The following is a 24,444-nucleotide window of genomic DNA, read 5'->3' as shown; positions in this document are numbered from 1 at the left end:
GGTTTTTCCACAGCTTTCTGTAGCAGTTTGAGTGCTTAACTGTGTTTGCCACTAAAAAGTTCTTCCTCACATAAGTTTGTGTTGTAATTTTAATTTATTATTTCTTTTCCTACCCACTGTGCACATAAAAAATGATAATTACTTTTTTCTCTTCAAAGAAAACTATTTTTGTTGTGCTACAAATATATTTACAGCCAGTTTTTTTTCTTTACCTCTTGTGCCCATTCCATACTGTGCCCAGGCCTTTTTTAATTTTATCTTCCTTTTGGTTTTTGTATTCCTCTTGTGTTTGACCTCCTAATTAATTCATTAGTTAAATAAGTTCCTCTCTTAGTTAAGTAAATCTCTTCCTGTCCTTGCTCTGCATCACAGTGTTTGCAGCTTTTACCCTGGCATAAGTTCTTTAGGAGTTACCCTAACTTGAGCATTCCTACTCGCTTACTTCCTCGCTAGATAGGACATTTCTGCTGTGTTTCTTTCCCCAAGAAGTGTTTGGGGTGTTCAAAGCTCACGTTACTTGCATGACTCGCATAGTTACTCAAGAAACATCTCGTGTCTGGCATGTTGGTGGTCTGTGGGACATTTCCACTCCTCCATTCTGGACTTCAGTGCAGTGTGTCGAGGCACACCTTCACTTCTCCCTTTCTTAGGTTCTTTCCAGGTCGCTGCTGTTTATGCTTCCCTGTGGGTTCCTGTCACTAATCTCCGCTGACTATTTTAAAACCTTCTTAACAGGATTAACAGGCTGATGTGCAGGGGCTCCTCTATCTCCAGAGAGATGAATTCCATCTTTGACCAACAGTTTAAAAACCAGCCTTTTTTGCTGTCAGAGAAAGTTGTCCTCCAATCATTTGTCTGCCAAGAAAGGCAGTCATTTCCAGGGATTGTCTCTGTGTCTCCTGAGCCTTTGCTCTCAGCCAGAGGGACCACAACCTTTCTCTCTTCCTCACCTGCTCATGCAGTCACTTGTCTTCTGCCTCGGATCTGTTGGGCGGCAGGAGGATAGTAGCCTGGTTCAGTACGCTTTTGTTAGCATCTGGCTTCAGCCTCCTGGCAGGCCATGCAGGTACCAGATGTTCACAGGTGGGCTTCCTACCTGCCTTGCTTGATTTGCTCACTTAAGATGTATAGAGACTGTCAGTGCCAGGCCTGAACTTAACTCTGGGAGCATTGATCCAGGGTGCTCAGTGAACTCCACAAGGGCTTTGGACTCCAAGGAAGTCCAAACGTTACCTGCACAGGTCTCAAGTCCTGTTGCAGTTGGCATTGAGTTCTTTTGCTGTACCTAACCAATTTAGAGTTTTGCATTTTGGGACTACAGCACTGGCTGAATAACAAGCCATCTGCTCACAGGCAGGATAGTCTTCAGTGGGGTTGTAACTAAACCTGCTGCCTCACTGTTGCTCCGTAGTTTGCATCATGTGCCAAAACTGATACTGATACTCTGTGGGTAAATAAGCTAAGGCTGTCAGAGGCTTACGTCCTCTTCTGATGATGCGTAATGTCTCCGGAGATCCTGGCCATTCTGAATGCCACACAGCAGAGGAAACAGCATTTCTGGTACTGTAACACAGGTACCATTAAAGGAGGAATGACAAGCAGTTCTTCTGAAAATCCTCCTTTCCTCTTCTGTCCTTCTTTCATCTTGTATTTCAATTTTTGAAATAGGTGGGAAGGAGGAAAGAAACTTAAAAATACGGATTTTTAGCTTTTCATTTTTTATGTCAGTCTGAATGTTCTTTCAGTTTTTAGCTTGAGCAGTTTTTTTAAATACAGATGTGATTATAGAATAGACAGGCTCAGAAATTAAGCCCTCTGGGTATGGAGTTTTATTTATAAAGTTTAATAATTGGTATTAGTTCTTGAGCAGCTTAAAGCCTTAGACTTGGTGGTGTACTCACTGTCATAAAAGGAAGTTCACACTGCAGTGAACTCTGCAGATTGTATTTGAGCAGATTTGTGTTTATAACCTTTTTGTTATCTACAAATATTTATCAACAAGAATCCATAGTTTGCCAAGACTATGCCTTGAGCCGAGGTGTACATTTGCAGCCAGCCAGATGATGTGCATGCACACGGGATCCAGCCCTTCTCTTTATCATCGATATTCCTATAGGCAACAAACCTCAATCCGTAGGCACCATCTCGTGACACCCATGTTTCCTGCCCGCAGCCCAGCAGATCAAAGCAATCCCTATCTAAAAGCTGGGAATGAGCTGCTGCCACCAGAACAACTCGGACAGACAGGCACAAGCTGCTCCTCTTCCCACGGGCTCCTCAGGCTGTGACTTAGATGCCTTGTTCTTGTGGCAGCAGCCTGCTCCCCACTGGAGGGTCTCTTGGGCCTTTGGCATCCATCAGCCTGTGCCTGTCCTATGATGAGAGATGGGATGGAGAAAATTTCAGAATACTAAATCCAGCGTGTATTCCTTCTGTTCCTGGGAAAAGGAAAGGCAATGCTCAGAGATGGCTGAGTTTCTTGAGTGGGCTACACGCAGGCCATGCTCGGTCATCTTGAACACTTGTGCGTTGATTGTGAACATCAGATATCAGGCAGAAGTTACCTGTAGTCTCTTTCTTAAAAATAAATAGCCGCATTGTCTTCACCAAGATTTTTGTATTGACATTAAGGCAGCATGTTAATACTTGGAGAAGTAACTGGCAAGTCTGGATTCCCTAGATTAGAGAAATCGGTATCTTATGACAGAAAACAAAGTCTCAAAACTGTATCCCCTCCCATCCACCACAAGTGCTATTTTTGTTAATGTCAATACGACTTGAGATCATATGTCTTTATTTTGTACTTACTTGCTGCATTCTTTATCTTTTTGTGGAGTTACTTGAAAAGGAAACAGTAACAGACATTTAACTGATGGGATATTAAATTCTTTATATATGCAAATAGAAAATTTAATATTGTTTGTAGGCAGCTGCATGTGGTTTTTGGTTTTTAGCTGAATTGCAAATTGGCTTTGGTAACTCATTTGCATAAAATTTTAAATGTGCATTAAAGAAATTACAATATGATATTTAATATTCATGTGCATTTGATTAGCGTATTCTATCAGCTAATCTTAGTGTGTTTTATTTAGCAAGGTGAAGTGAGGTTGAAGTGTTTGAAAGCTCTTCAGAGTCTGTATACCAACAGAGAGTTATTTCCAAAACTGGAGCTGTTCACTAATAGATTCAAGGTAAGAGGAAATACAGTTTTTGGAAGGAGTACAGAAAATAAAAGTCTCATCTGTCTCATCCTGTTGTGGTCTTTGAGTCATGTATATTAAATGCAAAAATAAACTCATTTGTTTGTGACAAGACTTGTAACTGCAGTAGTAAAACTCTATTACTGAATGCTGAGATTAAGCCAAATTCATTTTACAGCGTTTATCTTGTAAGATTTGTCAGGCTTGGCCAGGATGATTATTTATCTGCTTGCATTATTGATAGTTTATATATTGTCATTATTCAATCTGCTTGTACTTACTTAATTTTAGATTTATTGAATTTTAAGGACGTGTACTGAGTGTTTCACACAATCTAAAATACATCTGAAAGTAAGACCCTGTAAGATTGTTCTTAAGACAGCTTTTTAGCTGAATATGTGCTTGTGTTTGGAGGAGGAGATACTTTGATCTGCACCACAATATTCTACACAGTGAAATACCCTGCTGCAGAACATTGTGCTTTTAGACAAACCCCTGAGCATGATTGTCCTGTTCAGGAGATAAATACTGGAGGAATATTTCATGGGTTTTTTACTAGCACAAACACGCTGACTTTTTGCTTAATATCTTGATGAGAACATGGCTGTTAATTCACTTTGTGGCATGACTGCTTTATTTCACAAGTGAAATAAATCATGTTTATAATACTGATGAGAAATTCTGCTTAGAAAAGAAGTGGAGATTTAAATACTCATAAATAACTACTGTGCATGAAACTTCTCACTGTAGATTTTTATACTGCTTCACTGGTTTTGTCTGTCACTGCAGTTACTATTAACTCCTCCAGTTTGATCTAGGAAAGCACAAAATATAGAAAACTTTTCCTATCTGCCCTGTACGTAAATGATTCATAAAAACATAATAGTAATCAGCCTTTTACCGCATTCACTTGAGATGGAGAAAAAAGGTGGTTGAACTGCAGTAAAGTCTAGATATTAAGGAAGACTTTTTGTCGAAAATTATATAATAGAACAAACTCTTTGTTAATGATCTCCTTCATTTCAGATTTTTAAGGGCAGATGAAATAAGTATCTGTCAGGAATGAAGTAGGTATAGTTGACTTTAGGAGATAAAACTAGATCGTTTTGTGAGATCACTTCAGGGCCTGTATTCTCATTTTATAAAGTCAGTTTCTGGGACTGTTGCAGTAAAGACAAATTAGCTCTTGTGAAAGAGTACCTGGCAAACAGGTTCAGATCTCAGACTACTTCTGTAATGCCTCTGGTTTGCTTATCATCTCAGGACAACCAGAAATAGTAGTCTACTCTCCAGAAAAATGAGCCCTCCAACTCTGCTGCTTTTCTTCCTCCACGTGTGCAGACTTACAGATTTGTTTATATTTGCCCCTTCTGTAATTTGATTTATTTTGAAATAGACCACTAAAAATCTCATGGTCTTTATATCTGATTCTCTTTACTAGAAAATGTCCTGGCTGCTTCTCTCTTAGCTGCCTATAATTTTAAGAGAAAATGCTGCTTTGAGTCTGAACCACCAGCAAAACTTCTCAAGACAATAGGAGGCACTTTGAGAAATAGTTATTCAGTAATGTACTTTAAAAACTACAGGAACATGAAACCTCTAAACACTTCCCCCTGGCTTTTTTCACAGCATAAACAATTTTCTTTGTTAGAAGAAGTCAGGTTAGCTTGTGCATTGCTTCTTGTTTTAGAATGGCACAAGGAATTTTCCTTTCTGTCATAAAGTCTCATAGGAAAGGGAACCCTGTTAGGAGTCCTTGTCTGTCCTCTGTTCCATTACAGCTGTTTTTACTAGAGAAATCTGTATCAGTATGAAATAAATTAGAGAAAAGGTGAGTTCAAAGCCTCTCTCAGCCTAGAGAACAGCTTATGTTTAACATGATGATTTACCAGTTTCATTTCCAGCCACATTAAGAGGACAAAAATCTGGCATTGCCCAAGCGCCTGCTCTGGGATTTACAGCTCTGCTGACAGGGATGCAGCCTTTGGCACCAGGATGGAGCAAAGTTTCAAATTAATGCCTTTTGAATGTGTGATACATTACTTAAATGTCTTGCCACCACAAACTACCACCACCCCCTGAAAAAATAATTGACCTAAATGCCATTTTCAGTTCTGTGACTGCTTATTTATATTTCCTCATCAGACCTTAATCGACCTGCACAATTCAGCTGGTATTCAGCTCAATCCATTCAAACTGTCAAGAGAAATCTCTCTAGAGATCTTTTAGCTGTTTAAAGTATAAATTAATTTGTTCCAGAATTACTTGTACTGTGGTGTTAACATTTCACCACCTTCCAGATAGCAGTGACAAGGATCTGATAATGTCACTTCTCCAAAGGAAACCTGTGTGTTCTTTCTAGCATTTGTTTGTGTTTCTAGGGGTTGGTGATAGGCTAGAAAATAAGCTTTGTCCATCAAAAAAAAAAAATTGTCCATTGAAGAGGAGCCTTTTGTTTTCCATCAAGATGTCCGGTCTGATACAAACATTAACTGAAGCCATATGGAAAAGATGTGAATTAGCTCTTTTGCAGGCAGTGCCAAAGTCAAGACACCAGCAGATTTAGATGCAGCTGTTTAATTCGTGTCCCTCATCCCCGACCCTTTGCAGGAGACTGTTGTCTCCACAGCCTGAGAGGCAAAAGGAGATAGCTTTGCTCTTCAGCCAGCCTTGCTCACAGCCTAATACATAATTGCAAACTGATCTTCATAGTGAAAATTAATTATTTCAAGTTATAAATACAGGCATGTGAAATTCCACTGAAATTTGTAAGATCAGTATCTCTGGCTGTTCTTTCTCTTGATGTTGTTGTTAGTTGTTGTTCCTTGGCCAGGACCATAGCAAAAATTCACAGCAATTTTTTTGTCTTGTCCATATGCAGAATTTCCGGTTTGCAAAGTTATTTCACTGTTTGAGTCTCCTCATGGACTTCTCCCACTCTCTAAAACTGTCTAGATATAACAGCTAAATGCATCTAATGGTGATTGGCAGAGGTGCATTCAGTCGTAGTGACACAAAGTATCTCTACAGACCTGTTTTTATGAAGAAGTAACACTTGAGACAGCCACAATGCATTCTTTGCATGCTATTTCTAAATTTCAATATTGAAATAAGCATCAGTTGCTTGATAGTCACCTTCAGCCTTTACATGCCTGGAATAGTAGAGAAAAGAGGTGAATATCTTTATTTTGTCCTGATTTGTCATTGATGACTTTCTCTGTTGTTTCTTAACACTTCCCTTGTTTCATTTCCGGTCCCTGACCTCTATTTTTTCACATCCCAAAATGTTATATAGTACCTAGTCCTTCCTGAAGCAGGTCAAGCCAGAGAAATCAAGTTTTATTTTCAGATGGCCCAATTTCTTTTCATTAACTTGATCAGTCAAGCAAAGAACATCAAGACATACTGCGTTTTTATGGATGGATAGAAATTCTCCCCAGATGGGGAGGACAACATACATTAATCACATCTATTTTTGGTTGCCAGTAAGCAAACTGAAACTAAGGAGAAAGAAACCCTTAGGAGCCTTCTTATAACTACAGGGTCCTTAGAAGTTATAAAATCATTGCATTAGATTGGAAAGTGGTGTGCTTGTCTCCACTAGAAAGAGTATAGAAAAATACAAAGCCAAACCACAGAATTTCCCGCTTTCCTGTGGAAGGTCTGTAGTGTAATTCTTGAGATCAGCTTCAACCTTAAGATGTAGCCAGGTATACAGGCCACAATTTTATAGTCAATGTGCAGATGCAGGTATTCAGGTGTGTTTTTCTTCACAGTATTTCCAAATCTGCATATATGCAGCATTCATTGCTTTAAAATTACTTGTTTTCAGGGGGATGAAGCTGGGCAATTTTTCTGCTGTCATCCAACCCAAGTACATTGCTTTTCAGGAAAGAACTGTTAAATAAGACCAGTGCAGAACGGTGCTTTGACTCCAAAGTCTGCTTGCTTGTTTCCTGGAAAACACACGAGGATAAGGACTTTGTTAATCACTTGTTCTCATTCCTGTGTACTTACCTATTGTTCCATTGTGCATATAGCACACAGCTTCCTAAGATGTACATTAAATGGCTGAATAATACTAAAGGGCTTTAAAGTATTAATTAAAAGGGCTTTAATAATATTAAAGTTGAAATATCTTTCTCCCAAAGAGTATTTACTCTGTAATCTATAGAATTCTTCATCTGATAGCTGTTTGCGTGTTTCTGTTTTGTCACTAATAAAATTCCTTTTCAGGATCGCATTGTATCAATGACACTTGATAAGGAATATGATGTCGCTGTGGAAGCTATTCGATTAGTCACGCTAATACTTCAGTGAGTATTTTTCAAAACCAGTACATACCCTTTGAAAGTTACCCAAGCCAGTAATATTTAATTTACTTGGTTTCTTGACTTGTGTAATGAAGTGCACCTGTTACTTTACACTTAGTATGAAGTTGAATTGAATATGTAATAATATGGTCATGAAGCTAAACTAAGATATTCCATCCAATGGAAATACAATAGGCAAAGTATAAAAATATATTGATGGATTGAGACTATTGGGGCATCCATTGTTGTGGAAGAATGCCAAACGGCATTTATACCTTTTGCCACGGACAAAATGATTGTCCTCCCCCAAACAAGTATCCGTGGGTTACATTTGCTATAAATAACTCTAGCAGTAACTAAGCAAAGAGCCAGTGTTAGGAGATTGGATTACCTGACACAGCTGAAAAGAGAGTCATCAGGTAAATAAGCTGACAGGAAAAAGACACTAGCTTTAACACCCATGTTTGGGTTACGTGGAGGTGGCAGTGGTAGCCTGCCACTTTAAACACTTGGCCACGCAGGAGGAGACATGCTTCCAGGCCCCCAACGTTTTCTTACAGAGGTGCAGGGGCTTCCCTGAGGCAAAGATCCGGTCCAGAGACTACCCCACGCGCTGAATGTTTGAACCAACCTGTCCACAGCAGCCTCAGGAGTGTGCTGCTGGAGGAGCACTGCTAAGCTTTTGTTATATATTCAGTAAAACCTGTGCTAAAGAAAGACTATTTTGCAAACAGATGCATAGAATTTCTGCATCATAGTTTACACCCAGTGGCTCCACTTTGAAGAATGTTTTTGGACATGCGGAATTTGGATGAAAGATTAGACTAGCTTTTCCTCTTAGTAAAGCAGTCTGGACTTTTTTTTTTTTAAATTTATGGGTCACTGCTTTACAGGTATTAGACTTGTAATATTAGGAAGAAAGGAAATCTTGTATCTACTGTCATATTTTTAAAGCAAATATAACAAATATGATCACAAATGAGATGTAGAGCGCATCTATTCCCTGCATTATTAGCAACATTTGGGAACACAGTAAGATTTTAGGTCATAAATTATACAGTGCACCTTTTTTTTCCTGTCCTGTTTTCTTTTTGGTTGCATGATGAAAACAGGTAAGTGCATTTAGCACCAGAAGAATATGGGTCACATTGAACAGCACAGGGCCAGATTCTGGCAGGTGGGGAACTCCAAAAAGATGAACAATCATGATGGGGAATGACCAATTAAAAAATATTTGTTGTATGAAGCCAAATGTTTTATAGAGTCCTGATACATAAATGTTTCTGATGAATGCTGACTAAACAAGGAGGCAAGTAATATTCCTGTATGCGACAGTGGTGATATTTTGATATCATTGATGGAATATAACTGTTCCATGGCTCATAGCATTTTTTCAAGAATACTGCTGAAAAATGGAAGTTTTTCTGAGTTTCAGAAAACTCACACACAAAATCTACCTTGAGCTCAGAAACTGCAGAAGCCCCAACTATGTATTTTACCCAAGACAGGGGTAAAAGGTGGCTTGTTCTTGTCAACAAATAATCATAGAAAACAAACTTTTCATCATCTTTCATCCAGCACAGCAGGATATGATCAGATTCAGTTCCTTAATGTTGAAAATGAAGTCTATATCTAGTCTGCACAGTAACTACTGTAAAAGTGACAGACAATTTATTGTATCAGCATTATTGTAATTCTAAATGCACACCATGCTTCAATCCTCAAGTGATTATGTGTTCGTTTGATTGGTGGACGCACAGTGCTAGTTCTGTCTCTCCGCTTTGTGGCACAATCTGGTTTAGTTTTCTGCTGCCCATATCCAGAGCATTCCTGCGCCTTCTCCCATTGCTGAGGCAGTTTTATCCACCTTTCAGCAGCTGGAATTGGGAATATTCCTTCCTACTTACCAGGCCAGCAGGGAGGCACCTCCTGCCCTGCAGCATGGGTTTTCATGTGAAAAGACTTAACTCCTGACTTAAAAGCAGGCTTTCCCAGTCGCAGATTTGAATGCTTTAAAAATTAAAAGCTTTGAAAGCAAACAGACATTGCTATAGAAGTAAATCAGTTTAAGCAAGCAATTACATTTTCCTCATGTAACGTTCTAGGTTTTTAATTTAATAATGTTTGATAATGAGTGTTTGGCATCTTGAAACGTGTGTATTGTAGTTAGTGTGGGCAAGTTAGTATTAAGCAGGGCAAGATTTGTAACTAGTGATGACTTTTTTCTCATATTTTATATATATAGATATATATAGATACAACTGGGAGGAGGAAATCAGACAAACTTTCAGTCTTACAGGCCCTTTAATTATCTCTGTATTTGGAAATTGAACCAAAGATCCTGGAAGTCAGTCTTCAACCATTTAGGATTTTGTATGAAGGAAATTAGTCTTGTAGCTGTCAAAAGTAAGTTATGGAAGGTGAGGGGATTGAAATGAAACATTTGTTTTAGTTCAGGTGTTGCTTTCTGACTCTTTCAGTGGAAGTGAAGAAGCTCTGTCCAATGAAGACTGTGAGAATGTTTATCACTTGGTGTATTCAGCACACCGGCCTGTTGCAGTAGCAGCTGGAGAATTCCTACACAAAAAGTAAGTTATCAGTTGCCTTGGAATAAGACCAGATTTGTGAATGCTTCCTACCAGAGGTAAGATCAAAAGGCAAAGAAGCAATAGAGTGAAATATCCAAATTTAGCAAATCAGGTATTTAATTTAAAATACAGACTTATTCTCTTGTTCAAATTCAAGACCTAAAGACTTGAGGAAACTGAATTTGCATTTTCCTTGCCCTAGAATTCAGATAACTTTTCCTAACTCCTCAAGGGCTAAATATACAAAGGCTGCATGAACCTCTAAAGTTGGTTTAAATCCTGCAGCTCTTGCTGAATTACTGTTGTGATATAGGGCCTATACATCCCTGATAGGCAGTCATCATTTTTATAAAGTGTTAAACCAGTTTATTTCAAAATTATGAACTTGAGAGGTTTTTATGTAGTAATAATGAAGAAATTTGTTTCTAAACTCATTAACTTCCCCTAAAAATACATTACACCATGGTTACATCTTTCACGTACCCACTATGCCAAAGGAAATGAGCTAGCTTTTCCATGGATGTGAATCATAGCCCATCAGTAACTGTGACCAGGACATTGCCACATCATAGTAGTTAACCTTTTCATTTTAGTGTTTGCAGTTAAGTCTTTTAGCAGTAATTATATTTTTTCCCCTCATGGGTTGTGACATTAGAGTTCTTTAATAATTAAAGTATTTATTTCAGAATCCAGGTTATCTAATTTTTCATGCCAAGATAGACGATAGAAAAAAATTATAAAAAATATCAGTTTTCCTTTGCCAATGTTCTAGTTTTCTCTTTTATTAATGATTTAGAAGTCCACATTGTAATTGTAAGCTTTCATTGGTAGATTTCTGGAATTCCATCTTCGTGATCAGGCATTATCTGTTTCAAGGAATTAATTTACAAAATTCAGTTACATTTACTTTCCTACATGGCAAGTTATAGGAAAGGGTTATGTTCTTTTTAGAAATATATACCAAAATTCCTTTGTTAATCAACATGTGACAAAATAATTTTGAAATATCCCGTGAAGGTAAATGAAGACATATCTGGACCTTATTGCACCTAGTGTAAAAACAAAACTTTATCCTAACTTTTCTTTACAGTGAGATACAGAATGCTGAGTTCTATAAATGTCTCTCAAGGTAAACAGCATTGAGAGAAGATAGTCCCATTCCTAACACTCATTTTCTCTTGGTTTCTGCTAACACATAAGAGCTGGTGCTCCATTTAAATCAGTTAGAATCTACTTGAGGCATTTGCGGTTGGATTTTATACATTTAAACATTACTCGCTTTCTGTGTGTAAGCTAGTCATGAGACTTTCTCTCTGTAGTTAGCAAAGGAAAGCAAATAATAGAGAGGATCACAGACTCAACCCTGAGGTGCGTGTTTTAAGGTATTTCAGAACCTGCAGAGGTGCTCATTTCTTACCGAAGATAAGCAGGGGGAAGAGGTGATGTCTTTAACCAAAATACGCTTGTACATAACTCATCCTTCTCTTTTCAATGAATTATAGTAGTGAAGTCAGAATACTGTGGTTCACATATCTAATTTGCTTTGTGACTGTGGTTTCACTGTAAAAGCAAGGAACAGTTTTCAAACTTGTCCAAGTAAAACAATAATTGCTGTAACTGTAATGTAGATGGATCTGGGATCTCTTTAAGTAAGCAAATTTGAGTGTTGGAGAGTTGTTTGGAATTAGCCGTGCATCAGGGAACTCAATGCAGAAAGCATTGTTTACCTGAAAAAAACCCCCAAATAATTGACTGGTAGCTTGCTTTGTTCTTTAGTCTGCTACCGGTACCTGAGCTTTGTTGTGTCATGGGACGTCAAGTTTGTTTGTAACATATCCCAGTCAGCGTGACCACGGTGAAGGTACAACCTTCGTTCTTAAGGCACTGGTGGAATAAGTGCTGCCACCATTGTAAGGCTTGACAAGTTAAAAATGCAAAACTATACAAAATATGCAAATATATTAAACTGTGCAAAATTTTTCAATAAAAGTATGTTGTGGAGAGCTTTTTCCTGTGTGAAATTCTTCCAGCCCTGTGAACTTGAAGACTCTGAAGATAAATTAATCTCTTCAGACAGGCAGAGGTCATGCCCTCTTTCCCTTGAAGGAAATAGCTTGAGATACTTTCAGTATGTTTTATGAACAAATTACTATATCAGGAATGAATGCTTATCATATTATTGCAGAAATGAGATTTGTTTTGATAAACATGATAGCTCCTTTTGCTTATTTTTAGACTGTTCAGCAGACATGATCCCCAAGCTGAAGAGGCTCTAGCAAAGAGGAGGGGGCGAAATAGTCCAAATGGAAACCTTATTAGAATGTTGGTTCTTTTCTTTCTTGAAAGCGAGGTAAAAAATTCATTTTTAACCTTTACAAGTTTAATAAAACCTGGAACTTAAGCAGTGATTTATCAACATACAGTGACAAGTTGTCCTTCTTTTTTCCCCCCCTTCATAACTTCAGAAATATTGTGTGCCCTTTACCCTGCCCCCCTTTCCTTGTCCATCAAGCAAATTCAACTCAAATGTTCTTGATGGTTTATTTTGCTTTTGCATGTCCCCACTGTACTCAGTACTGCACTGCTGGTAGTATCGTGGCTACCAGGATTCCTTGCTACATAGAAATGCAACTGGTTCTTTTTTTAAGATAACCGTGTAAGGAGTATAGCTCTGCAGTTACTCTTTATAGAGTAAAATCATTGGAACCAGAAAGGAACAAAAATCACATAATACCTCAAACTATGATTAGAGTCATAGAGTAATTCAGAGTAGAAAGGACCTGAGGGCCATTAGCTCAAAGCAGAGTCAGCTGTGAGATCAGATGAGGTTTTCAGGGCTTTATGCAGTTGCATCTTGAGAACGTTGGAGGATGGAGACTGCACGCATACGTACAATGACGTGACGTGTTTGATGAACACAGTCAGGAGGGGGTTGTGCCCACAGCTACGTCCATAGAGATAGCACATATGGGAAATTTTATGGTAGACATACTAATAGTAATTTAGGTGGGGAATGGGAGTGGAGGAAAACTTGAGAAGATAAACTATCAGGTACAGGGTGCTCTGAAGATAGACAGGGAAAAGGTTTAGAAATGATACGTTTGATTTGGTAATAAATAGGTGGCAAAGGAAGACTGAAAGAAATGACAGAAATGTGTCTCCACAGAAGGGAGGAAAATAGATTTTGTGTAAAAAGCAAAAGGAAAATTATTGCAATCGAGTATTTTAATTGTTATGAAGCCTTGAACAAGAGTCTTGACTGTGAAAGAAAAACATAAAAAGAAACAGAGTTGCTGAGAAGGAAGGATAACATTTAGGTACAGTGCTAATGTTAATGGTTTTTTAGAAACACCTTATAAACCCTACAAGTTACGTCTGGATGTAATGTCACTACCTGTGTGAGCCTTCAACCTGCTATCTGAATGTATTTTCAGTTCCAACTTCTTAAAAACTTAGGTTGTAATAGATCATTGTATTTTCTGGTGAAAATAGCTTAAATCTGCGGGTATGTGGTTGGGAGTTACCTAGCATTAAGCTTGTCTGTCCTTCTGAGGAGAAAAGAAACTCAGCTCTGCCATGATCAGCAAAGTGCCTTCCCATATGCTGCTCCCCAAGACACCTTCTCTCTCTCAGGGGCAGTTTTTGCTATTGCTGGTTTTGAGAGAGTTGTTAGGAACAGAAGAGTAGAATATTATGACTCCTGTTAGTTTTAATAGTTAGAGAATTGGGATTTTCCATCTGCATAGGACTAGAAGTAAGCACTGCAATCTGAGAGGTTGCATTCAGAAGAGGAACTAGGTAAAGCTGTGACAAGCATCAGTAAGCTCTGTGAGACATTTTGCCCAAAGCTGTCAGAAGAGTAGGTAAATGTACTGACACCACCTTCCCTACACTCTTAGGTGTTTTCCAGTTAACAAGCAAAGCAGATCTGCATTTTGTGCTTGTTACTTTTTGATAATGGTTAAAGAACAGTTTACAAAACTGTAGAAGCCTGTGGATTATTTTTCTTACAACAGTTGTGTTAATTCACATTAAAATATTTTTTGCAGTTAAAGTTACTGGTAATTCTATACCCCCTGAAACAGGATTTCTGCTACTGTTTTCTGAGCATGAGGCAGCATGTATGAAAAATAAATGCCTGTTCAAAATGAATATATTACAACCCTCTCTTAGTCTCCTGTCTCACCATCTTTCTTTTTTATAATGCAGTAAGAAAGTGAGGAAAGGTAAGTTTATGGCTTCTACGTCAAAACTCTGAGAAAGATTCCCCTCCCCCCACAAACAAGCTGCTTTATGGAAAAGAAGCTCAATTTGTTTTTATTCCATTTTCCATTAAAACATGGAACTGATGGTTGCTTTGGATTTTCTAGTTGCATGAACATGCAGCCTATTTGGTGGACAGTTTGTGGGAGAGCTCTCAAGAACTGTTGAAAGACTGGGAATGTATGACAGAATTGCTCTTGGAGGAACCAGTCCAAGGAGAAGAAGGTATTTGTTCAACCTCTATACTTCACTGCTGTTGCACAATATCGGTGATTATTCCTTAAAAAGGTGTTTCGCTGTGGATGATAGAGGTATTTATGTTGTGGTTTGTTTAGAAGGCGTATTTGAAGAAGATTTTAGTTTAATCCATTTTGAATGCACTTTGCTTCAAAACCAGCATTTTTGTACTCTATTTTTCATTTTGTGAAGCCTGATGTACTGTGGTTCCCTAGTATTATAGGCTAGGATGACTTCTTGTCTGAATGTTTAAATGACTGGTGTATATACAAACATTTCAATAAATTAAGTAGCTAATACAATTTTTAAGAAACAAGCATTGCAAATGGTGTTAATTAAATATGGGGTTTTTTCCAGACAATGTTAAAAACCTAATGAATTCTCAAGAGGAAAAAAAATAAGGGGATTCTTTTGCCATTAGTTTTGAATCTCCTTTGGCTAATAATCTGTGTGCACGTGGTAGCCAGGGAGGTTGGTGGCAAAGAGTTCCTAACCATAATGAGTGCCATTCAAGATCCTTTATAACCCCCGGCGATTCTCCTGCTTCAAGGACTTTTGCAGGGTTTAGGTGGTTGAAAAACCGATGTACTTAACTGCTTCCTAGTGCGATGTGCTGATCATCTCAGTATTTCAAACTCGGAGCTTTTGGTATCCACCTGCTACAGTTGTAGTATTTATACAGTAATTTCCTAAGGAAATTAGGCACTTTGGTTCTTTGTTTCTGCATAGCCTAGTGGGCTTTGATCCTCTAGGTGTGACCAGAAGTATTTCCCAAAGAACAGAAATAATATTTTGTGATGGGGAGAATATTTTATAAGGAAGTGACAGTGAACAGTCAGTTGCTTTCCTCCATGACGCTCTTTATTTTGTAGATCTTTGTTATATTCCCCTTCATTCATCCTTTTTCCAGACTGCGTTTCTCTGGACTTCTTTCAGTTCTGCTGCAGTATCCATTTTGAGATGATGTGAATGGTAATTCAAAGAGCAAGCAAGAAAGCCTTGGTTTTATAAATGGGACAAAATAACATTTTCTGTGTTGTTCTCTATTCTACAACTGCATTCACAGCTTTGTTGTCTTTAAGATGTCTTGCACACACATCAGAACTGACGTTACTTGTTCTTTTCTCTCCATAGCAATGTCCGACCGGCAGGAGAGTGCTCTTATTGAGTTGATGGTGTGTACAATCAGACAAGCTGCTGAAGCACATCCTCCAGTAGGCAGAGGCACTGGCAAGAGAGTAAGTGGTACTGCAGTAGGTTGCTCGGACCTGTGTGTGTAACTATAGTAACATAAAATATTTGTCTACAGTGCTACATTTTAACACTTTTAAATTATATTTTTATAATCGGTGTTTCCTGTTTCATGTGAACGTTTTTGAAGAAAAATAGTAGAAATTCTATTTCTAGACATGTTTGGGTTTTTGTTTGTTTTGTTATGGATTTTTGCATTGCCAAGTTAAGTAATAGAAATTTACAGCATGATAATATTTTTTTCTGTGATTTTTTTAGACGTTCTTTTTATCGTACCCCTGGCTTACACTTAAAATGTACCCACATATATGGCCCTTAATGTTAAGTCTAGATTAGAATTGTAAGTGCAGAGTTCAGGAGCAGAACAAGATTACCAGTGAGCGTCTTCCATAAAAAGGAGCGTGCTGCTGACATGGACATCAAATTTACGGAAGCTGAGGGTTTGTGCAGTTCCATCTCTGGCAGTTTTCAAGACCTGACTGGACAAAGCCCTGAGCATCCTGGTCTGATCCCTGAGCTGGCTCCGCTTTGAGCGGGAGGAGTGGGCCTGGGACCAACCCGAATACATCTGTGGGTTTATGTATCCATCCTCTTCTGCCTCTTCCACTGAGTGTCCTAAAAATTTAAGAATTTGATGTTCTGGCCATATTGCAATCTAGCTGCCTCCTCATTTATTTTATAGTGACTGTTTGGAGATCAGTGGAATTCCATTCTAAGGCTGGGTATGCACTTTTAAGCATTTCAGTATAAGTCACAAGGTCAGGGTAATCAACAGGCTTTCAGCTGTGTTCTCCGTAAGTACAGCATCCGTGTTCCAAAAGAGTCTCGGCTTCCCAAACATATTTTCTTCATTTTTGGTAGTCCCCCTCTTATTTAGGTTAGACTGAAATGAAATAAACCCATGTGAACATGTGGTGCTTCTGTTAGGTTCTTTTCTGAATAGTTGTAACTAGTTTATTAATGAAAGCCAGAGTTAATGAAGGTGAAATCTAGAGATAGACTTAGCATTCTTTATTGCTGAACTAAATGCAGTTGCTTAGCTTCTTAATTTTTATGTGCCAAACCCAGGCTAGCCTCATGTCCAGAAACAGCATCCCAGGAAAAGGCCCAAGAAATCATCAGTTCAAACGTGCTTTATGTATGTTAATGCATAAAGCATATTCTAAGACATTCCTAATTTATTAAAACGTTTCAGGGGTGGGGGAGGGGGAAATCTATGAAAGCACTTACTCAGGTTTACACAAACACATATCATCCTGTGTTACCGAAACTGTATTGTCAGCACAACTTAACTGTGTTTTGTCTCTAGCTGCAAATAATTCTAGCAGACTTCAAATTTAACAAAAAATTCATGTTTGGAGCACCAAATAATGTCACTGTTAGCTTTCCAAGTATTTTTGTCTATCTCAAGAGATCTACAGTTCAGTTGACTGAAGTTCAGCAAATTGCTTAGTCTTACATTTTCAGTGTCTGTGGTTCTTCAAAGCTAAAGAAAACACTTCAGTAAAATAAATTTCACCTTCTGAAGGATGATCAAAAGACCCTCAAGATCATCCTAGGGACCCAGATTAATCAGTAGCACCACTGAATTAGCAATATTTGGTCACCAGAATATGACTGGGTTGTTAGAGGGTGGGAGCCTGACGTGCTGGCTGCATTTGTGTCACCCTCCGATGAGCCAGTGGCTTTTGCAGGCATGGGTGGTGCTGCCCCCCAGGTTGGGGCAGGAATTGCAGTTGCCGCTGTATGTATCCAGCTGCCTGCCGTATACTATGGAAGTGGTTTCTTACCCTGGTTACAAATCTGTTCCTCTTCACTTCCGTGGTTGTTTTGGAGTCCTGCTGAGGCAGTAGGCTACCTGTCATCCCAGCACATGTTTTGTTTCCAGCTGTTCCTCCTCACTTACAGAGAGATGTAGGTATGACATTTAGCTTTTGCTTCTTTTCAGTTAGATCATGAGTTGTGGGATGGTAACTGCAGGGATCTCTGACTTGTCAGTAGAGGTTTGTCATGTTCTCATGATCTCGCTAGCATATTCTCTGAGTTGAAATGGGAGCAGATTTCTAATTATGCACTCACCTTCTTGTGAAATAGTTTCTTCTCTGACTTTAGCTTGTAACCCTTATTGTGCAGTCTGGCAGCTTTGCTATACGTAAATCATTAGCTAACTTGAATATTTTATTACCATTATTTGTTTTTGAAAGAATTCTCTCCTTTTCTGAAGCCAAGAAGCCAGATCTAAGCTTTTATGAAGCATGCTGTTTTGATTATTGTCTCTGTATTCACTGTTTCAAGGTGGTTTTGCTATGACAGCATTAGTAGCTTCAGTACATCTGTCACTGAAATTTGTAAATGAGTTCTGTGAACTTGGAATTATGTTCTCACTGAGAATTACATTCCAGTTTAGAGATGAGGCCATGAATCTGCTAATGAAAATCACTGTCACAGTGTGGTTTGATTTTGGTTTTCTTAATTATACTTCAGTTCGCCCTGAGGTCTTATATTAACACTTTGTTTAATGTGCAAAAGCCAGAGCTCAATCCGCTTGGAAGCAATAGCAAAACTTCCACTAACTTGGGTTATATTTGAATTTCAATCCTAAAAAAAATGTTGATGTGTTGAGACAATATCACGCTGGATGATGTGATATCTTCCTTTTCAATCACGGCTTCTTAGGACACATGGTCCTCCCATTTAATCACTCTTCAGTCCAAATATGTTTGAGTTTTTTATTCCCTCCTCTTTTGATCTATTAAAAATACACTTGCATGGATTTTTGTTTGTAATACAAAGTTTAGAAAAATTAATGAATGCTACATGCAGAAATTGTATTTACTTTAGTTACGTTTGATCACTTGCAGGTCTTAACAGCGAAAGAAAGAAAAACTCAGATAGATGACAGGAATAAATTGACTGAGCATTTCATTATTGCACTTCCTATGTTGCTATCCAAGGTACATTTTTCAACAAAACAAACCTCTCGCTGGTATTTACAACTGTCTTTAAACTTCTTCATGCTGTAGTGTGGGTGGTTTTTTTTCACTTCATTATTTTTTTGTTTTGTTTCAATGATGTTCTAGTACTCCGCTGATGCCGAGAAGGTTGCAAATCTCCTACAAATCCCTCAGTATTTTGACCTGGAAATCTATAGCACGGGAAGAATGGAAAAGGTATAGTACCTTGGGCGAGAAGTCTGGTTGCTTTCAAGTATCTGATTACTATTCTAGTCATGCAGTACTGTGCCTTCGTTTGGCATATTATTAACCTAACCTTGATTTGGTGTATTCTTTGAATGACTTTTTCTTTGAGTTTCATTGTTCAGGTAAGATGAAAGCTGAACTTCTTTTCTGATCTACAGCATCTGGATGCCTTACTGAAACAGATTAAGTTTGTTGTGGAAAAGCATGTGGAATCGGATGTTCTCGAAGCCTGCAGCAAAACCTACAGCATACTCTGTAGTGAAGAATATACAATCCAGAACCGAGTTGACATAGCCCACAGCCAACTTATTGATGAATTTGTGGATCGATTCAACCATTCTGTAGAGGATCTGCTGCAGGAGGTTTGTTTTCTTAAAATGAATTTAGTTAACTACCTAAAATATGCTATGGTAAACTGCAGAAAAACATTCTTACCAAGTCAAGAAATTATCCATCTGAAGACGTAGTGCAGTAGCAACTATTTCATAATTATATAGGGCTGTGTCTCCACGTAGAAGATCCTTTGAACTAGCCATTAAGCCTGCAAAGCATTGATGCTGTAAAACAAAGATCATGGGACAATCCTGCTTCTGAAAATGTAGTCTAGTATTTAAACAGTCCACATAAGAAATTAAATGGATGAATGGGTGAAAGCTGATGAAAAATGCAGAGAAAGGTGCATTTACATTAATGCTTGTGGTGATTCCAGTAGTCCCAAATGGATATGCAGGCAGCAGAATCAAGATTGGATTATGTCTTGAATGGAAGAGAGGATTTAGTAAAATATTTATAATGGCATATTGAAAGAGCTCTGGAAAGAATGAAATAAAGATACAGGTCTGAAACCTGGAGGTACTTGGGATTTACTTGTAAGAATTTATCCTTCAAAATGCATAAGACAGAATATATTAAATAAGAATGGAAACCTTACTCATTTTTTCTTGCTTTACATCAATTTAACTTTGTGTAGCACTGCTTAATTTGTTGTAATTCTCATGCTTTTCAAACATACAGGGCTGCATAGATCTTTTTCTTCACTTCTTCTAGTCATGCACCGCACTGTAGCAGATACGTCTAATTTTTTATGTACGTTTACAAAAAGTTAAGCTACAGTCTATTTTAGAATTGCATATGAAAGAAAATAAGCTTTATTCTGTCTTTAGGTGACATGCCACATACAGGCATACTGTATAGACGCTATGTCACATTGCAGAGTAAATAAAGTTTGTCTGTTGCTGTAGGAATGAGTAAAAAAGGCAGTGCATGCAGGAAGCAGGCACTCCAGAACCCAGAGGAGTTAGTGCGCCACTGTACAGTCTTTGATACAATACGTTTACTCTGCTGTCTACCTGTCTGCCATTTTATATGTGCTTTCTCAGAAACTTCTGAGCGGAACCTGAAACGACCTTCCAGAATTTGTGCTACATCTCTGCCCATCTGTGTGTGGCAAGGGAAGGCTGTTAGGCTTTTAGATGATCAAAATGAAATTGAGAAGAATTGTTGGAAGTGGGTTTCCTGTTTCAGAAATTTGCTGGAAGAAATTAAGTTTCAGAAGTACCTTATTTCCACTTGTTTCACTAAGAACATTTGCTGTTCAGTTTGCATAAAATATTATGATAATGATATTTTAAAATACCAGAAAGAAAAAAAAAAGTAAATGAAAAGTTTCCCTACATTAGTAAAATCTAAATTTAAAAAACAAACAAAAAAACCCCCACCCCACCCCAAAGTCAGTCTGTACAGATAACATGATTTTCGTGCATTACAGTGTGTAACGCAGTGAACAGCAATGAAGGACAGGAAAAGAAAGGAATTGTCCCACTGATCATTTTTTAGAAGTTGCTGTTGACATCTGCAGGTTTCTGGCGTGGAGCAAGGCAAGCGCTTGGCTTTATTCTTGTAGGACATTAATCAGGTGATGGTTAAACTGCAGTTCAGTTCTTTTTGTAAAATAAGGTAGAGCTCAGCTTTTATTCTTGGGAATGATTTCTCCTGCTAGAGGATACAAGCTTAAGTATTGACACTGTGATACTGCTGAATATTCTCAGATGGTCTTGCTTATTTCCTAGTGCCATGTGGCGGTTATTTAAATATTCTTATTACAGAAGCTAGATAAAAGTCATTAGAAAATTTGGAGTCAGCTTTGGTGTGAACATAAAACCTCAAAGAAATCTGCTCCTCCCCGTGCAGTAATGTACTCTGCTGGATTGCTGAACTCTCTTAATGGATTTCCTTTCATTTTCAGGGAGAAGAAGCTGATGATGATGACATATACAATGTGCTCTCCACATTAAAGAGGTTAACTTCTTTTCACAAGTAGGTGATTTTTTTTTTCCCCTCAAAAATCTATGTTAATTTTATCATTTCAGCAAGTATCAGTTGATGTCTAGTGTTAAGAAATGAGAAAATACATGGCCTGAAATACAAAATAGAGATTGAATGATTAGTGGTATTTATCAGTATAACTGTTTGGATTAATCTGGGTCCTTGCTTAGTTAATGCCATCACTTTTACAGATTCGATTTGCAAGTGACGTACCACCCCTTGCACTAAATGCTTTTACACCTACAAGTGTCTTACTGAAAACCACACTCCCCTGCGTGACAGGCAGTCAGTGCACAAGGGACACTTCTTACCTCTGGTACCAGTGGATGCAGGCTAAATCTGGGCTTTGAGCCTCAGCTTAGGAGAGCCCTGGAGGAAGCTGTTTCTCCCAGTTTCTCAATGCGTTTCGGGTATTGTCCTCAAAATTATAGAAATAAGTAGTAGTAATAATAATACTACTACTAATAGTTAATGATGAGAGTCTAGAAGATGTGTTCTCTTTCTGCGGAAATACCAGGAATAGTTTCTAGTTGAATTACTGTGTGGATTGCACAGAAACTCCTTCACTAAGCTCGATACAGCTCATGGAACTAGGCAGCAGCTTTTCAGGGTTCTGCTGCTCTCAGACCTACAGGCACTCATAACTTGTAGGGCAACCCGGAAAATTTCACTTGAACTATGAATTTTGGAGCACAGCACAAAGTCCTAATTTCTTTTCCTGTCAACTGCAGGAAGGAATTGCTCCCGGTCAGCGTGTAGGAGAGTTTCATATGCAGATGGCTGAGAGCCACAAATCATTTCTTTCTTACCACAAGATGTGAGAGCACCTTGCTTCTGCCACCTCTTTTATACAAACTGGTTTTAGCGATTTCATTTATCTGTTGTTTCTGTGCTTAGTCTTCACTTCTCCTGAATTCTGCACTGGATCATTGTATGAAATGGTTCTCCAATATCTACTCTTTGTTTCCATTCAACAAGAGTCCCACAGAGATCATTAAATCGTTACTAATTTCCGTAGTGCAGCAGGCTGACACATGTGCAAATTAGGTTTTTGGTCTCCCTGGTAACGTGCTGGAGCCACTTCTGCCTTTCCTGAGAGGATTGGTGAAAACTATAGTTTGCATCCAAGAAAGAAGCACAAATCTTAAGGCTTTTCTAAGAGTCTCCCATATGTACTTTTTCCTTTAGGGTTTATTTAAACTATAAAGAAAGCTTTGTAGAATAACACACGCATCAGGGTTGGGGACATCTACCTACACCTTCAATAAAAGAGGAAAGAGAAAAGAATCAAAGCTAAAGAGCTGAAAAGCAGCTGTGTATCATTTCTCAGCTGATTTGTTATTTATGATTATAATTCAATGGGAATTTCTAATTAATATCTGCTTGCATATAAAGAAGTAATGAAATCTTTTCATTACTTTACTGAATGTTACGTCTGATGTGATTTCTTTGTGAAAGGAAACAATCATACCATCCGAGACAGCGTTTTTGCTGAACCTTTAGCTATGAGATTAGGATCTTCAATTCAAAACTCACATTGAGCGTTCTCATCTCAAAGAATGGTGGCTGTTGTCTGATACTGTCATTGTCTATCATCAATTGGGAGCCAAAAGAAATTAAATCAATGGAAGAAGTTGAAATTGCAGGCTAACAACTGATACCTTTCAGATCTTCTGACAGTGGACTGATAAAGTAGTTGCTGAGGCTTCAGAAAGAAACAAGTCTCTCTCTTCTTCCAGTGAGAGAAACTCCACCATACCTTATCTGTGCTTGTGTTTCCTTTATAGTTGCTACTCCTTCATATTTTAGGAAAAAGAAGCACAGCAAGGCGGAAAAAAACATGGTAGGGGATTATCAGAGAAACCTTCCAGGCCAAAAAGCTTCTGTACTGAGGTTTCCCAAGCCTGAGCTAATCCTCTTTCTGAGAGGGTCATGGCAACAAAGGACTCACGGCAAACTTCTAAATTCATGTCTTTCCATCAAACAAGGGTATCACTATTCCAATACAAATTAAATTCATCATTGCAATGTTTCCTTCCAAGTTTTGAGAATATAATAATAACTTCTCTTGAGATCTTCTGAATAACACACCTGGAGTATATACTTGGGCTTCTCTTTTTGCCCAGATCTCACTGATATTTACAGCATTTTTTTCTGTCCTCAAGTCCATGAAGACAATTTTTCTATACTGACTCCAGCCCAATTCAACGGAGCTTTCACACATAACACATCAGTGCTGTAGCAGTTTGTATGCTGCAAAATATCAGCATTTCTTATTTAATTACTTCAGTTAATTCAATGCAAGACACATGAATCTCAGACATCACCCCCATTACTCTGGATGTGCCCTTTTGATGCTGTGTTGCATATAGAACATTGTTTCACATTTAGAAATCATGATTGTTGGTATGACTGTCCAGTAGTCCTCAAATATGATACAGAATTTGATTCCTTCCTGCCTCCACACTGACTTCGTAAGCCTGCAATGACTATAGTAACTCTCCAGATGCGAGTCATGTTGTTATCAGCGTAAGCGTGATCAGTCAGGACGCTTCCAAGATCAGCAGATCTTCTCTTCCTGTTATAGAAACCCTTTGCTTAACCTGACCAGTCCATCCTTCAGACTGAGTTACTCAGAAGTTTGTTATATCCAGAAGAAGTAGAAACAATGATAAGTGAAACCTCAGTCGAGAAATTAGACTGTATCTAGCATAGCCGTTCAAAGCCCGAGGTACAGCTCCTCTCACTTTGTGTTGCTTTAAAAAGAGAAGCAGTTTTGTGGGTGGAGAGATCACCTCTTCTAACAGAAAGTTTGCTAAGCTGCTTCCTTCCACGCTTTCAGAAACGTGGTGGAACTGGTACCTTCACTTCATCTGACTACTGTCTGGCAGAAACAGGCCCCAGCAGACAGTGCTATCTATAGGGATGGAAAGAAACCTTTGGTGAATTGTTGGGCCTTGTTTTCTCTAATCCATGAAGACTCTCTGACATGGGAGGGACTAAGGGAAAATCCTGTGTTCTGTGAATTTTCATTCTAGGAGCCTTTATGTCAGTCTGAAGTTCTATG

At 38.3% G+C, this 24,444-nt stretch overlaps 1 protein-coding gene across 3 annotated transcripts in view; it reads left to right on the top strand.

Moving 5' to 3' along the window:
- Positions 1-24,444, top strand: part of STAG1 (STAG1 cohesin complex component) — a 195,052-nt gene that overhangs the window by 132,009 nt on the left and 38,599 nt on the right. For all 3 annotated transcript variants that reach the window (XM_075760799.1, XM_075760801.1, XM_075760800.1), the window contains exons 11-20: positions 3,093-3,191; positions 7,437-7,516; positions 9,994-10,101; positions 12,337-12,451; positions 14,472-14,589; positions 15,736-15,839; positions 18,714-18,806; positions 18,933-19,022; positions 19,211-19,414; positions 21,298-21,368. In XM_075760799.1, the coding sequence (XP_075616914.1) occupies positions 3,093-3,191; positions 7,437-7,516; positions 9,994-10,101; positions 12,337-12,451; positions 14,472-14,589; positions 15,736-15,839; positions 18,714-18,806; positions 18,933-19,022; positions 19,211-19,414; positions 21,298-21,368 (1,082 nt within the window). The remainder of the gene's footprint in view (positions 1-3,092; positions 3,192-7,436; positions 7,517-9,993; positions 10,102-12,336; positions 12,452-14,471; positions 14,590-15,735; positions 15,840-18,713; positions 18,807-18,932; positions 19,023-19,210; positions 19,415-21,297; positions 21,369-24,444) is intronic.

This window comes from Balearica regulorum, chromosome 9, assembly GCF_011004875.1.
Source record: "Balearica regulorum gibbericeps isolate bBalReg1 chromosome 9, bBalReg1.pri, whole genome shotgun sequence".
NCBI classification, from domain to species: domain Eukaryota; kingdom Metazoa; phylum Chordata; class Aves; order Gruiformes; family Gruidae; genus Balearica; species Balearica regulorum.
The sequence above is the reverse complement of the archived record's forward strand: the minus strand, read 5'-3'. Positions and strand labels throughout refer to the sequence as shown.